This window comes from Ruditapes philippinarum, unplaced genomic scaffold, assembly GCF_026571515.1.
Source record: "Ruditapes philippinarum isolate M1 unplaced genomic scaffold, ASM2657151v2 ctg4083_1_1_1_1, whole genome shotgun sequence".
NCBI lineage: Eukaryota > Metazoa > Mollusca > Bivalvia > Venerida > Veneridae > Ruditapes > Ruditapes philippinarum.
The window spans coordinates 146,617-163,045 of NW_026861111.1; the positions used below are offsets into that span (position 1 = coordinate 146,617).

Sequence of the window (16,429 nt, forward strand, 5' to 3'; positions counted from 1 at the left end):
TGTCGCAGGTTCCTTAAATGTATGAATATCAGTTATCTTGAAAACTATTTATCAAAATGTCTTCATTATTTTTCTTTTTTCCATAAATGAATACTTCCATATATGGCAAGTTTCTATAACAAAATTACCAATGAAAGGGGGGGGGGGCATAGGTGTATTTCGACATTTCTTGTTGTGTCATTGGCCTTTGTTCATTTATCATTTCGAACATGTTCGGGACATAACCTTCAAAACTAGAAGAGCTATCAACATGAAACTTTGTTTGTAGATAAACCTTATTAATTTCAAGTGCACAAGAACCGTAACTCTGCTTTGCCAAAATTTTAGAGTTATTGCCCTTTGTTCATTTTTTTAACTTTGAATTTGTCCTGGACATAACTCTAAAACTATAAGTGATATTATCATAAAACTTTGTATGTAGATAGATCTCATTTGGTAGAAGTGCAGTGCAGAAGAACAGTAACTCTGCCTTGCTTAATTTTGGAGTTTTGGCCCTATGTCCATTTACACATTTTGAACTTTGTCTGGGACATAACTCGAAAACTATAAAATATATAAATTTGAAACTTTGTAGGAAGATAGGTCATATTAAGAAAATGTGCTTTGCCAAGGCCTCTCAGATGAGCGATATTGCCTTTCTGGCATCATTTCCACTTTTTGTTATGAAAGTATGGAAAACAATGAAAATTGACTGAACAAAGCGTTCTGTGTCAAAGAGTACAAAAGCTAGGTTTATGATAGGGACAAGTTTGATATGAGAGATTTTTAACGCCATATTTTTTTCGTTTGCCAATCCGTTTGTCTCTGTCAGTCCAAAGACATCTTGATTGTCATTAATGAAAAAGTATAAAAGCTAGGTTAATGATAATTTGTATGTGGAAAAAAGATGTTTTGGAAATAAGGCACATATTTTTTTATCTGTTCGTCCGTCTGTCATTCCTTCTATCCGAAAAAGGCTAAAATTCTGCCATGAAAACTTGACAAGTACAAACGCTAGGTTGATCCTACTTCTGGTAAGTACGTGTCACTGTTTTTTCATATGTATGTCTGTTATTGTTGAATTTAGGGAACGATATTCCGGTAGGGGACTGCTGCATTGCCTGTGGCATGCTCTTGTTTAACATGATTTTTTAAAAGAAAGTAGAGTGGTTATGATTGGTAAATGTCGTTGGGAGGGCGACAGCGGCTCTGCGTAAACAAATGTTCGGTTGCAACGCGTACATTTCTTGATGACGTTTAATCAAACATTCACAGACGTATTGTTACCAAGTGCGCTGTTGCAGCAAGTGTGGTGGGTTATCGATTTTATCATTTTGCCAAAATTATGTCCCTTTCCTTTTTCCACATCATGATATATACTCGTACACAAAATGAAATCGCATGGAGTTTATGATTAATAGTCAAATTTGTTTTCATCTGAAGTTCATTGTTTTAGCTTTGTTAATTTGCCTTCAAACGACATATTTAAAAAAAAATTCTCCAGAAACGTGTGCACCGAATAAACGTGAAAGGGTGTAAATTTTAATAGTGCATGGATTCAAATGGACTGTATATATGATTTAAAAATCATGTTTTTTAACGTCATTTGATTTTGGCATTAATACAGTTTGCCCCAAAATGTTGTCTCGTGTTTGACATCGCACGGAACGACGTCTTGTACGCGCCAGTTACTGGAGGCCTGTCAGTTCGAAGATCACTGTATCTTTTCTTACATTGTTTTTGGCAACATCGACGGAGTGACCTTTATCAAGCATCACTTCTTCAGTATGTTCGCGTTTAATCAAAGCCTGCCGCATTGCAATTAAAAAAAGTTCTTTTTTTCTTTCACTTATGGAATGGAAAGTTTTCACCAATTAATATTGATTTTTTTGGGTTCATAATATTTCAAATTTGAAATAAATGAGTTTATGCTTAGACCACTAAGGGTCACGCAATCCAAATATCTAGAAATTTAGATCTCTGTCATCACATAGCCAATCTGTCATCACTTGTGCTTATAGCACGATGCGATTAGATACACTATGGTAGTAAAGCATGATACATATTTAAAAGCATCTTTTTAATTTTATAATTTATTTAATATGTATCATTGTAAAAACAAATAAGTTTCGAATGTTACAATATAAACAATATCTTCATTTCTAACACTGAAACAGAAGTGTGAGCATTAACATGTCTGGTAAGTGATAGAGTTTCCTCTTTCGGAGGTATACGGTAAATCGGTATATCGCTACTTCCGAGCTAGTGCATGTCTATATTTTGTTAACTCTACATCAGATATCTTCGGTGCATGTTATACCATGTAGTTTTGATTTACGTTTCTAGAAAAAGTTAAGTTGTTTTAATTGTGTTTGAATTGTAGTTGTGGCGGTGTTTCCCAGTAAGCGAATTCAGCGTTGAAATGGACCGTTTCATCATGAAACGGATTATTTTCCCTCCTTCATCTAAACAGCGATTAAGATTAAAAACAAATACGTTTCAAGTAGATATAAGGTCTAGAAATGACATAAAAATTGAAATTGATTTCAGTTTAACAATTTGATAATACAGTTATAAGGGTATCCTATTGATAGTTTGAAATACATGCAATTTCAATTTGGTACATGTTGTAACATGATCAAGTTGCATATTTTATAAGTTTTATCACCTAGAGCGTTCGTAGAGGCGAGTGCCTAACGTAGAGAATTTGTGGAGGCGTGTGTCTAACCTAGAGCGTTTGTGGAGGGGAGTGCCTAACCTAGAGCATGAGTGAAGGCGTGTGCCTAATCTAGAGCGTATGTGAAGGCGTGTGCCTAACCAAGAGCTTGACTGGAGGCGTGTGCCTAACCTAGAGCGTGAGTAGAGGCGTGTGCCTAACCTAGAGCATGAAAGGAGCCGTACTCCATAAATATTATTTTGTTACTCATGCGGCAAACATTTTAAATGTTTTCCCGAATTCTGAATATTCACATTTATGTATATTTTTTGGGTTGGTGGGATAAACAAACTGTACTTTTTAATATCATTTAGTATCTAGCAATGGCACATCATCACAGTCGTCGTTACCTCTATGAATATCTACCATGCAGACATGTTCAAATGTTTTGTCATTATTTTCTACAGCTAAACTCAACATAGGTACATCATTTAGATGATCATCATCTAGACACGCTTCGTTTACTTGATTTTCAATTCGTCGATCTTCATTAGGACGTTCATTATTTAGGCACACTTCAGTTAGACGATCTTCAATAAGACGATCTTCATTTATACGATCTTCATGTTGCAAGCTCTTCCCTGCTGTATCTTCATCTTGAACCAAATTTGCATACACAGTTCTATTGTCCAGCTAAAAAATAACATTTGAAAGTATGAACATTGTTACTGCTTGAAGCACATTTGAAAACATAAGCTATATATTTTGCATTTATCATGCTTCAGACATTTGACTTTCCAATAAATATCAAAAAGAATAAGCTTATAAACATGCTAATATCACTTTGTAAATGACAGTAAAATATTATTCCGGTTTGGTTTACATATTTTTTTATACTAAGTCGAAAGTGTGGTGTGTTCGTGTAATTATCTAAATATTTAGTTGAAGACAGTGTTGTGAGATGTGCATGTGATTATTGGAAGAGTTGACAATAGAAGACAGTGTAGCTTGTTGTGCATGTTTTTATCTAAATACTAGTATTTAGCTGTAGATAGTAAATACTGTTGTGCACAATATTATTTGAAACAGTTTAGTGTGATATACATGCAAACATATTTTTTAATATATTTTGATATAGTTTAATATTTAATTGAGGACAGTATTGTGTGATTGGCATGTATTTATTTGAAGATTTAGTAGCATGATGTGCATGTAATCATGCTCCCCAAACGATGAGTATATATAATGGCCGCCTTGTCCGTCCGTCTGCATTTCTTGTCCGGGACATTTCTCTGAAACAACAAGAGGTATCAACATGAAACTTTGTGGGTAGATCTATCTCATTGGGCAATGTGCAGTACATAAGAAACGTAACACTGCATTGCCTTATCTTGGAGTTATTGCCCTTTGTTTATTTTTACCCTTTGAACTTTGTCCAGGACATAGCTCTAAAAGCTTAAGAAGTATCTACAAGAAACTTTTAGGCAGATAGATTTCATTCATTTTTACTCTTTGAACAATGTCCAGGTCATTTGTCTCAAAGTATAATAGATAAGAACAAGACACTTTGTAGGTAGATAAATCTCATTGGGTAGATGTGAATTGCAAAATAACCATAACTCTTCCTTGCCTAATGTTGTTGTTATTGCCCTTTGTTAATTTTTACACTTTGAACTTTGTCCGGGACAAAAGACACTATAAGAGATATTAACAAGAAACTTGTAGGTAATCATATCTCATTGGGTAGATGAGCAGTAAAAAACTCGGACTTTGCCTTGACTAATTTTGGCGTTATTGCCCTGTGTTCATTTTTTCACTTTGAACTTTGTCAGGGACATAACTCTGAAACTATAAGAGATATCAACTTTGAGGGTAGATAGATAGATCACATTGCGTATATATGCAGTACAAAAGGACCGTAACTCTGCCTTTCCTATTTTTGGGATTTAAATTTTACATTATGAATATCTTCTGGGAAATGACGGTGAAACTAAGTCAGTAAATAAATTTCAAAGATGTCTGTCGGTCGGTCTGCCTGTCTGGTCGGTCTGCCTGTCGATAGACCACATGGTTTCCGCTTATTATCTTGGAAACTATTTATCACAAAGTCTTCATATTGCAAATAATGATTGGTCATAACTAGAAGCTGACCCCTGTTGATTTTGGGGGTAAAGGTCACAGAGGCCGTAAATGTCAGAATGGTTTTCGCTTATTATCTTAAAAACAAATTTATCACAAAGTCTTCATATTTCACATTCTGATTGGTCACAGCTAGTAAGTGACCCCTATTGATTTTGGCGTCACTAGGTCAAAGGTCAAGGTCACAGGGTTCTTCAATGTAAGTGTGGTTTCCGCTCATTATCTTGAAAGCAATTTATCACAAAGTCTTCATATTTCTAATATTGATTAGTCATAATTATAAGATGACCCCTATTGACTTTGGGTCACTAGTTCAAAGGCCAAGGTCATGGGGACCTCAAATGTCAGTATGGTTTCCGCACATGATCTCTGAAACTATTTAACACAAAGTCTTTGTTATTTTTCTTTTTACCATAATTGAACACTTCCATATGTACCCAATGATGGCAAGTTTCTATAACAAAATTACCAATTATGTAAGTCAAGGGTTAGAAAGGGGGGCATCTGTGTCGTTTGACATCTTTTGTTTAATTATTCAGTTGAGAACAGTATAGTTTGATGTGCATATTATTATTTGAATATTTTGTCGAATAAAAATGGCTTAAGACAATATAATTTAATGTGCATGTAACTATTTATGATTTAGTAAAAGATTATAGTTTGGATTATTATAGTTTGGTGCATGGTAGTATTTGAAGGTTTTGTTGAATGTAAAAAGTCAAGCAGACGTCATTCAATTTATTGTGGCGATTTAATTACTCTGTGTTATTGTTGTAAGTGAATTGTAGAAATCCAAATTGACCGCAGATAAACCGTAATCCTTCAAGGTCAACTCTGCTCGAAATAAAAATATAACATTCAAATACAAATGATATATCTATTTTCATGTCATAAAAATAATATATCTATTTTCGTATAATAAAATTTAAAGACATTTTCATACAAATTTAAAAAAGACCCATATACCATGAAATATATACTATGCTCAACTTTGATATTAGAAAATATTGATAATTGCTACATAGTCTCTTTGTAAATATAAAATAAACATGTTCTGACTTTACACGAAATAGATATGTTATGTTAAAACTCTACACTCTATAGGTGGTCACATTATGAATATATGGTGTCGTTAAAAAACTGGCAGTTATTTTAAGAAAGGACAGACTTTTCTTGTTATGCAATTGGCAGCTTACAATACATTTTTAATTCATTCTTATATTCAAATTTCATATATTCAGTAAGAATGTCATAGATTTGAATAAGTTTTTGTGATTAAAATATATTACTCATTGGTGAGCATAGTAAATAGTTAATTTATACCCCCGCACAACAAAGTTGTAAGGGGGGTATACTGGAATCAGCTTGTCCGTCCGGCCGTCCGTCGTTTTTTTCTTGTCCGCCCAATAACTTAAGATTCCTTTGACCCTAAGTCTTCGTATTTGGCATGGAGGTTAGTCATGAGTAGTAGATGACCCTATAGATTTTGAGTTCACTAGGTCAAAGGTCAAGGTCACAGGGGCCTTGACTTCAAAAAGCTTGTCCGCCCAATTACGTAAGATTCCTTTGACCTACAGTCGTCATATTTGGCATGGAGGCTAGTCATGATAAGTAGATGACCCCTATTGATTTTGAGGTCACCAGGTCAAAGGTCAAGGTCGCAGGGGCCTTGACTTCAAAAAGCTTGTCCGCCCAATAACTTAAGATTCCTTTGACCCACAGTCTTCATATTTGGCATGGAGGTAAGTCATGATTAGTAGATGACCCCTATTGATTTTGAGGTCACCAGGTCAAAGGTCAAGGTCACAGGGGCATTGACTTCAAAAGCTTGTCCGCCCAATAACTTAAGATTCCTTTCACCCACAGTCTTTATATTTGGCATGGCGGCTAGTCATGATAAGTAGATAACCCCTTTTGACTTTGAGGTCACCAGGTCAAAGGTCAAGGTCACAGGGGCCTTGACTTCAAAAAGCTTGTCCGCCCAACAACTTAAGATTCCTTTCACCCACAGTCTTCATATTTGGCATGGAGGCTAGTCATGATAAGTAGATGACCCCTTTTGACTTTGAGGTCACCAGGTCAAAGGTCAAGGTCACAAGGGCCTTGACTTCAAAAAGCTTGTCCGCCCTATAACTTAAGATTCCTTTGACCCACAGTCTTCATATTTGGCATGGAGGTTAGTCATGATTAGTAGATGACCCCTATGATTTTGAGGTCACTAGGTCAAAGGTCAAGGTCACAGGGGCCTTGACATCAAAAAGCTTGTCCGCCCAATAACGTAAGATTCCTTTGACCTACAGTCGTCATATTTGGCATGGAGGTTAGTCATGAGTAGTAGATGACCCCTATTGATTTTGAGGTCACTAGGTCAAAGGTCAAGGTCACAGGGGCCTTGACGTAAAAAAGCTTGTCCGCCCATAACTTAAGATTCCTTTGACCCACAGTCTTCATATTTGGCATGGAGGTAAGTCATGATTAGTAGATGACCCCTATTGACTTTGAGGTCACCAGGTCAAGGTCAAGGTCACAGGGGCCTTGACTTCAAAAAGCTTGTCCGCCCAATAACTTAAGATTTCCTTTGACCCACATTCTTTCATAATTGGCATGGAGGCTAGTCATGATAAGTAGATGACCCCTTTTGACTTTGAGGTCACCAGGTCAAAGGTCAAGGTCACAGGGCCTTGACTTCAAAAAGCTTGTCCGCCCTATAACTTAAGATTCCTTTGACCCACAGTCTTCATATTTGGCATGGAGGTTAGTCATGATAAGTAGATGACCCCTATTGATTTTGAGGTCACTAGGTCAAAGTCAGGTCACAGGGGCCTTGACTTCAAAAAGCTTGTCCGCCCAATAACTAAAGACTCCTTTGACCCACAGTCTTCATATTTGGCATGGAGGTAAGTCATGATTAGTAGATGACCCCTATTGACTTTGAGGTCACCAGGTCAAAGGTCAAGGTCACAGGGGCCTTGACTTCAAAAAGCCTGTCCGCCCAATAACTTAAGATTCCTTTGACCCACAGTCTTCATAATTGGCATGGAGGCTAGTCATGATAAGTAGATGACCCCTTTTGACTGTGAGGTCACCAGGTCAAAGGTCAAGGTCACAGGGGCCTTGACTTCAAAAAGCTTGTCCGCCCAATAACTTAAGATTCCTTTGACCCACAGTCTTCATATTTGGCATGGAGGCTAGTCATGATAAGTAGATGACCTCTTTTGACTTTGAGGTCACCAGGTCAAAGGTCAAGGTCACAGGGGCCTTGACTTCAAAAAGCTTGTCCGCCTATAACTAAAGATTCCTTTGACCCACAGTCTTCATATTTGGCATGGAGGTTAGTCATGAGAAGTAGATGACCCCTATTGATTTTGAGGTCACTAGGTCAAGGTCACAGGGGCCTTGACTTCAAAAAGCGTGTCCGCCCAATAACGTAAGATTCCTTTGACCTACAGTCGTCATATTTGGCATGGAGGTTAGTCATGATTAGTAGATGACCCCTATTGATTTTGAGGTCACTAGGTCAAAGGTCAAGGTCACAGGGGCCTTGACGTCAAAAAGATTGTCCGCCCAATAACTTAAGATTCCTTTGACCCACAGTCTTCATATTTGGCATGGAGGTAAGTCATGATTAGTAAATGACCCCTATTGATTTTGAGGTCACCAGGTCAAAGGTCAAGGTCACAGGGGCCTTGACTTCAAAAAGCTTGTCCGCCCTATAACTTAAGATTCCTTTGACCCACAGTCTTCATATTTGGCATGGAGGCTAGTCATGATAAGTAGATGACCCCTTTTGACTTTGAGGTCACCAGGTCAAAGGTCAAGGTCACAGGGGCCTTGACTTCAAAAAGCTTGTCCGCCCTATAACTTAAGATTCCTTTGACCCACAGTCTTCATATTTGGCATGGAGATAGTCATGATTAGTAGATGACCCCTATTGATTTTGAGGTCACCAGGTCAAAGGTCAAGGTCACAGGGACTTTGACTTCAAAAAGTTTGTCTGCCCAGTTACTTTAGATTCCTTTGACCCACAGTCTTCATATTTGGCATGGATGTTGATCATGATTAGTAGATGATCCCTAATGATTTTGAGGTCACAGGATCAAAGGTCAAGGTCATAGGGACTTTGACTTCAAAAAGTTTGTCCACCCATTAACTTAAGATTCCTTTGACCCACAGTCTTCATATTTGGCATGGATGTTGATCATGGCTATAAGGTGACCCCTATTGATTTTGAGGTCACTGGGTCAAAGGTCAAAGTCACAGGGACCTTGACAAAAAAAAGCTTTTCTTCTCAATTGCTAAAGAATGTCCTGTCCGCAATGTATTGATTTTGACATTTTCACATTTGAAGCATGTAGAATACATAACATAGCAATGCACTGGCTTAGTAACCTCAGATTTGGCAGAGAGGTTGTCCTTGAGCTCTAAATGGCCACTGTTGATTCTGACAAAGTGGTATGCGGGGGTATTCACGCCATGATAGTGGCAGTTCTAGTTCTTACTACAGTAAAGATTGCAGACACTGAAATCATTCTTGTCCAACCAATACTAGAAGTAAAATCCCATTATTATAAGGTCTGATGCCCGAATGTAAGTGACTATGACTAGTTTGGAATAAAAAAATAAAAAAATATGTAGCAAACACTTAAAGTTCAGGCTTTAAAATATAATCAGAACGATTTTAAGAAATTAACGTTATATTATTTTGAGACACATTTTGCCAATTGAATCTTTTGTATTATACATTTAATCAGGTGGATTTGAGAAAATAAAATAAAAAATATACCTCTTCATTTTGATCTTTGTTATATTCCGACCAACACTGAGTTTCCTTGACTTGAGAGGAGAACAGAAAAATTGCAGCAAATATATAGTACACGGCAGTAAAAAGTCCCAACATTATAACAGTAGTATAAGCATTAGTTTTTCCTATACATGGATTATTCTTGATACTATCAAGAGTGTATTCATATCCGTAGATGCTTATGGTGGCGTCCTCTGTTCCACTCGGTAGATATAAAAAACCTTCAGGACATTGGTCTGCACATTTACCATCCGACAAGACAGGTCTTTTGCAATCGGTTACATTAATGCACTTCGTGTCCTCAAGGACTTCATTCTCCTCGCATGATGAAACACAGTGGTTTTCCGAATTGTTGGTCCGAAAGTACGGGGCACTTTTTGGGCACTTGTACACTAATTGTCCGCTATCCGTGTCCAAAATACAGCTGTCAGAGCAATTCAAGCGGTTATCCATAAGACAAGTTCTATCTGGACATGCTGTATAGCAAGACGTTCCGTAAACTATCATATGAGCACTTGGGCATTTGTCGACACAGGTATCATTTAGTGAAAACTCTGGGCAGGAATCAACGCATGTCCCATTGTTCTTGAATTTGTCACACACATCAACACAAATAGCTTCTCCAGAATTCACCCCCATTTTCTTCAATGTGTTTTTAGGGCATTCATCTAAACATGATTTTTCGTAAAGATTTGTGCCTTTTGGACATGTAGTAACACACTCCTGTTTCGATATGTATGTCTTTATATCATCTGGACATGATATCAAACACTTTTTAGAGTTTCTATGAGTATAAGGATGTGATTTTGGACATTCGGATAAACAGTGAGAATCAGCGATATATTTAGAATCGTTCGGACAGGAATCTACACATACATTACCACTGATGTACTTCTTGCTACACTCTGATACACATTCTTGGTCGTTAGTGAATGATATTTCAACAAATGTTCCCCTCGGACATTCGGGTATGCACATCCTCTTTAAAGATTTAAATCCTGTTGGACAGTCATGAGTACAAGTGTAATTGTATGCAAACAAAGGGTACGGACAAGCTTCAAAACACTGAGTCACATCTAGACTATTATTTAAGTATTTAAACATTTTATGTTCTGGACAAGTTGTCACACATTGGCCATCTTGAGAGTACTTTGCTGTATCTGGGCATCTTGATAAACAACTTGAATTATGAACGAAATAATTCTTAGGACATCCTTCTGAGCAATATTTCTGCTCAGGCCAATTCCGTAAACACTTCCCCATTTTTATACACATATCTAAATTTAACACTAACTGCTTCTCTTTAGGACATTGTTCAAGGCATACGCCGCCAAAGACAACTTGGTCTTCTTTGCATTTGGATACACATTCATTCGAGAGCTGAAACGGATTACTGGAAAAGTTATAACAACTTTTGTTGCATTGAATTCCAACAAGGATTCCGTTGACATCATAAATCTTCTGATGAAAAGTATTTAAAGTACAGTTACTGACACACTTTCGATCCTCTACATATTTAAACGCCTTAGGACACGCAATTATACACGTGTTATTGTACGTAAAGGTATTGTTTAAGCATTGGATTCGACAAAATTTGAATTTCTTAAACTTAGAATTTATAAAATCGATCTTCTCTTCAACAAGCGATGCTTCTTTTGGACAACTAGGTACACATGTTCTGTTGTATACATACTGATCGCCACAGTCCCGAACACAACTTGTGCCATTGATAAACACGTGGTCGGGACATCTGTAAACGCAGCCAACTGGTGTGCAGTAAGGCAAGTTTTCGGGACATTTTTCTCCTTCATCGCATTTGTAAGAATCGACATGAACCTGTAAAAAACATGAAACAGAAAAAAATCAATTCCCTATTATCAGTAACATAAGCAAGCCAAATTGAAGTTTTAGTGACACTCGTGAATTTGATAGAATGAATAATAAATAGACAATGTTGATAAAAATATATAAATCAGATTATTATAAGAAAATATTGAAAGAAAAACATTTTCTTTCGACATTTACTTGTTCATTTAGTATGGTCATAGCACGAACGCTACAATTAAGTCACCTTCTACGTGGTATTGTCCCCATAAAAAGATCATTATGGGGTTTAAATATATAAATAGATATCTTTTTTGTTTCTTTCCTGTTTTGGTTCAATTAAATAAGGAATAAAATTCAAGATCAGAAAAGAGATCTTTTAAAACAAAATAAAACTTGATGTACCACATTTATTTGTGTTTTTGCATGTTGAACATTTACAAAAAATATCTAGTCATCATATTAGTGAAATAAAAATGCAACAGCCGAAATAAACATCAAGATTATCACCGTTTTACTCCATTTACATGATTTACATTATCTTTCGACAAGTTCAAACATGGCTCCCCAGCTTTGCTGTGTACAAATACGCACCGCTTAGAATTATGGGAACCAACATATTACCGAATGGTTCCGCCTATAGCCGACTGGTCCCCATCTTCAAAGCGCATTGCATTTTGCACTCGCAAAGCTGGGGAGCAACGTATGAATTTGTCGAAATATTTTGTAAATGGACTAAAACGGCGACAATCTTGATGTTTATTTCGGCTGTTGCGTTGTTTATTTACTGTTGAAGTTTAAAACTGACCATCATTGTGACGAATTATATCTTCTGTGTCGATGGACCAAAGGATTATGTGAAAATATTGGAAATGGAATAAAATATATTGTGATGTTGACGGTAGGTGTGCGGATTTTTTTCCGGAGAACATTGTTATCTTGTATATTATTATAGACGTTGAAATATGATTTTTTTTCAAAACGGCTTATATTAATTTTTTTGATATATATGATCAGTACATGTGCTGAGATTGACAAATATACATTTTATTTGGATTTACAAGGTGTTTTTAGCTCCACACCCAAAGTGTCTGTGGTTTTAGCTATAATAGCAGCGACATTTTAATTTGAGCTCTGGTGTCAAGTCTGACAATACGATTGAAAAAAAATCACTTTTGTTAAGTGTAGAATAGAAATTATTAATAACTTGAATGATTTCTCTTTCGAAAGCGGCCATTGTTTTGGAAACAAACGGTGCGATATACAAAAATATTTTCATAATTTTGGTTTCCCAAAATTGTTTTATATTTTGGTTCAAATCTCACACTTTACTGTTTGAAAGTAAATATCAAAAATGAAAATAGTCATGTCAACAATCTGGACGAAAATGTTGTGATGGCAGAGATCTAATTCTGTAAGAGGAGATCACATGAATAAACGAGTATATACTTTATAATATAGTGTCAATAAAAACGGCAATTTTTAAAGAAATAATCAATTTTATCTACCTGTAATATTAGGTAATGTAGCTTTCTATATATAGTTTACAAGACAAGTACATTCTTTTCTGCAAATTACACATATTCAGCAAGAATTTCGTAGATTTTATAGATTACAATATTTTTTCTTTCTTAGAGATGAGCATTGTATATCGTCAAATAGGAAATACTTGAGGCAAGACAAATTGATATCTATTTCCATTCTAACATGCTAATGAAATTATTAAACAAGAATTTGTAACATAGTGACCAACGTCCCCTGTCTTAGGGAAGTATCATATGAAGCATAAAATTGTTCAAAAGATTAAGGCATGAATTAGGACTTTAAGTCCAAAATTTTGATCAATGCTAGATCTGCAAATGCAACAATATATAGATTTGTTTAATAATGAAATAAAATGAAATAAGTCCTATTTACCTTATGTGTCAATAGAAATACATTTATATGGGTATCACTATTTCAAAACAACAAAATGATAATTGGCTTTTTCTACATATTGGCGAAGTTGATGTTCTTGACAAAACTTTAACACAATTGGATCATCGGGCATCAAGTTGAAGTCTCCGCAAAGTATAAGATTATGTGACTTAGGTATAGCATTTACGACAGATGAAAAGAGAGTGAAATACACATTTTTGTTGAATTGAGGTGGTCTATAAGTAACAGCGATAAGAAAGGTTCTACTTTGGTCTGAAACTATTCTTGACTCATAATGTACCCTATAATAAAATATATTTATCTTTGCATTGACCTTAGTGTAGGCGACGGGTTATTGCACATGACACAACGTCTCATTATTGATAACATTTGTGCCAAGTATTTACAAAATCCCTTCATTCTGAAGAATTATATAGTTAAAGACCGGACACAAAGTATACATGTACACTGTAACAGACTATATATGTTAATCTTTGACCTCTAGGTATATGACTTTGATCTTGGAGGTAGAGGTGCAGTTGTTGCGCATGACACATCATCTTATTATTATGACTATTTGTGCAATCCATTGAACTATGAAGAAGTTATAGACCTGACATAAAAATACCCTATAACAGACTATGTTAATTGTTTTACCTCTAAGTGTGACCTTGAACTTAGAGGTAGGGATGCAGTTGTTGTGCATGACTAATTGTCTTATTAATGGGACTATTGTGCCAAGAATTTTCAAAATCCTTTGATTTACGAAAAGGTTATGGACCAGACACAAAATATACCCTATAACAGACTATGTTAATCTTTGAACTCAAAGTACGACCTTTACCTATATGTAGGTGACCGGTTGTGGCGCATGACACATCGTCTCGTTATTGTGAACAATTGTGGCAAGTGTTTACAAAATCCCTTTAAAGATAAAAAAGTAATTGCCCGGACACGACATAAGCCCTCAGATAGACAATGTTGATCTTGAATGAGCAAATGCGACCTTGACCCTGAAGGTAGGGGTCTGTTTGATGCGCATGACACATCGTCGTGTTATAACAAACACGTGTGCCAAGGTATTTCAAGTTCCTTTGATAAATGACAAAGTAATGGACCGGACACGAAAGTTTGACGGACGGACAGACGGACGGAGCCTATTTCTATATCCCTCTTTTTATCTTCGAAAAGGCGGGGACAATAATTGATAAAAATAGTTATTGTGGACAATAATGTAGCTTAGAATTAATTTTCCTGGCGCCATTTGTCTTGTGTCATATTGACGTCATGACTTATTGTACTTTCTGAATTTATATATGATTGTATATATACTACGGGGATGTCAGAAGAATAATCATTGATAATATTTCGGGCAGTTTGTGTTATATGGGTATAATTTAACTTATTTTATGATTATGTGAGAGAAAAAAACATAGTTAACAGGGCGCCGCCATTTTGAAATCTTTTAGCTAAATATAGATATCAGGGCGTTTTTGAGCGTCAACATAATTAAGAATATTGCTAGACGATGCGCCAGTCGCCAGTCTTTAGTGCCAAATAACACTTCTGCTAGAATATTGAGGTACAAAATCAGATAATAAATATATTTATCATTTGCAAGGCGTGTAGTAACGATGATGAATATAAAAAGTTACTTTTTCATAAAAAGCTTTCATGCACGACCTCAATGGACTTCTAAATTATGAGTTAGATTGTTTTAATTGATTATAAGTGAATATTTTATAGGACTATTTATCAAACACATACATTAATACAAGAGATAGTTCAATTTTAATCACTGTTTGTAAGAATAGAATACATCTTCCAGGGATCTGTCAAAAGTGAAAGACATTGAATGCATAAATGCAGAAAAGTTCAGATAAATACATATACATTTATTTCAATACTCGTTCGTCGGTTACATGTATTAATTAAAATACATTTTGTACTACCTTTGTAGCTGTTGATTAATCATTTAGATAGGATGCAATCGTTCTTGAAATCATTTAATACTGGTAAACATTATTCTTTCATACCACTTTGTACGAAATGTACGTTCCGTTGCCTGTAAAGTGTGGATAATTAGAAACGAGCCACTAAGTAATAGTTATAGTACATGAAACGAGTTAGTTACGATGATATAACACTGGCTGGAGCGACATCAAGGGATGTTTCTGCTAAAACATGGCGAGACAATTTTTTACAGAAAAAATATCCCGAGATGTCGCCCAGCCAGTGTTATATCCTCATAACTAACGGGTTTCATATACTATAACTGTTTTATCGCAGTGACATTAATAATAAATAAATCGTTAGCTACATTACAGTTATTTATGATAAGGCAGTTTTTTTCAAGTTGTTTTCACTGCCGCAAAAAAAAAAATATATATAAGATATACAAAAGACATCCAATGTTAGAGGCGGATTGTAAACTGTTACCAGGGGCATTTATCAGTTGAAATAATTCATTCAGCGGATGTACCTTTTGATTAAAGGAGAGTACATTTTATTTCATTAATTATCTTTATTTATATTTTTCATTGTATTTATTTTATTTTATTGATTCCATTTTTTATGTACTTTTTTTTGCTACTGGGAATGTTCGTTACCACTGCCCCATTGGAGCGTCTTTGGAAAAAAAACTACATCGATATATACAAGGTGCGAAAAAAATTCAACCGCTATATAGCAGTCGAGCTTTTTTTCTATATGAATCAATGAAAAAACTGTACTGCTATATAGCAATTCAGTTTTCAAATGTTCATTGAAGTCTACTGAGTATAATGGCTTAGTAAGAACAAAGGAAAAGTTCAAAACCATGCAATAACCATATTTACGAAAATTAATTTGTCATTATTTGAAAAAGAAGACTTATTAACAAATAAATAAGTTATTAATTAAAAACACTTACCGATTGAAATAAAGAGTATATGCAGACGAGTAAAACAAAAATATGCATACTGTAACTTCGTTCCATCACAAACGAAATGTTATGATAATAAAAGTCTACTTTCGATTTGCAATTTTCTGAAAAAAAACCAACTAACTCAGGTAGAAGTTACTTCCCCTGATAAGCAAAGTTATTTATCTACTTTCATTTTCAAATTTCTAAA

General features: G+C 35.4%; 1 protein-coding gene across 1 annotated transcript; it reads right to left on the reverse strand.

The window, feature by feature from the left end:
- Positions 1 to 795: 795 nt before the first annotated feature.
- LOC132714550 (proprotein convertase subtilisin/kexin type 5-like) lies at positions 796 to 16,414 on the reverse strand. Its single transcript, XM_060697442.1, has 3 exons — positions 16,228 to 16,414; positions 9,558 to 11,411; positions 796 to 3,328 (listed from the first exon to the last, which is right to left on the reverse strand). The coding sequence occupies exons 1-3, from the start codon at positions 16,291 to 16,293 to the stop codon at positions 3,002 to 3,004; spliced, it is 2,247 nt and encodes a 748-aa protein (XP_060553425.1). The 5' UTR covers positions 16,294 to 16,414; the 3' UTR covers positions 796 to 3,001.
- Between the last annotated feature and the right edge of the window lie 15 nt (positions 16,415 to 16,429).

Bases quoted from the DNA above. Each gene is read 5' to 3' on its own strand.
- LOC132714550 (XM_060697442.1), bottom strand. From the start codon at position 16,293: ATGGAACGAAGTTACAGTATGCATATTTTTGTTTTACTCGTCTGCATA. The intron at 11,412-16,227 runs GTAAGTGTTTTT...TGTTTTTTACAG, and splicing joins TATACTCTTTATTTCAATCG to GTTCATGTCGATTCTTACAA. The intron at 3,329-9,557 runs GTATATTTTTTA...GTTATTTTTTAG, and splicing joins ACAAAGATCAAAATGAAGAG to CTGGACAATAGAACTGTGTA.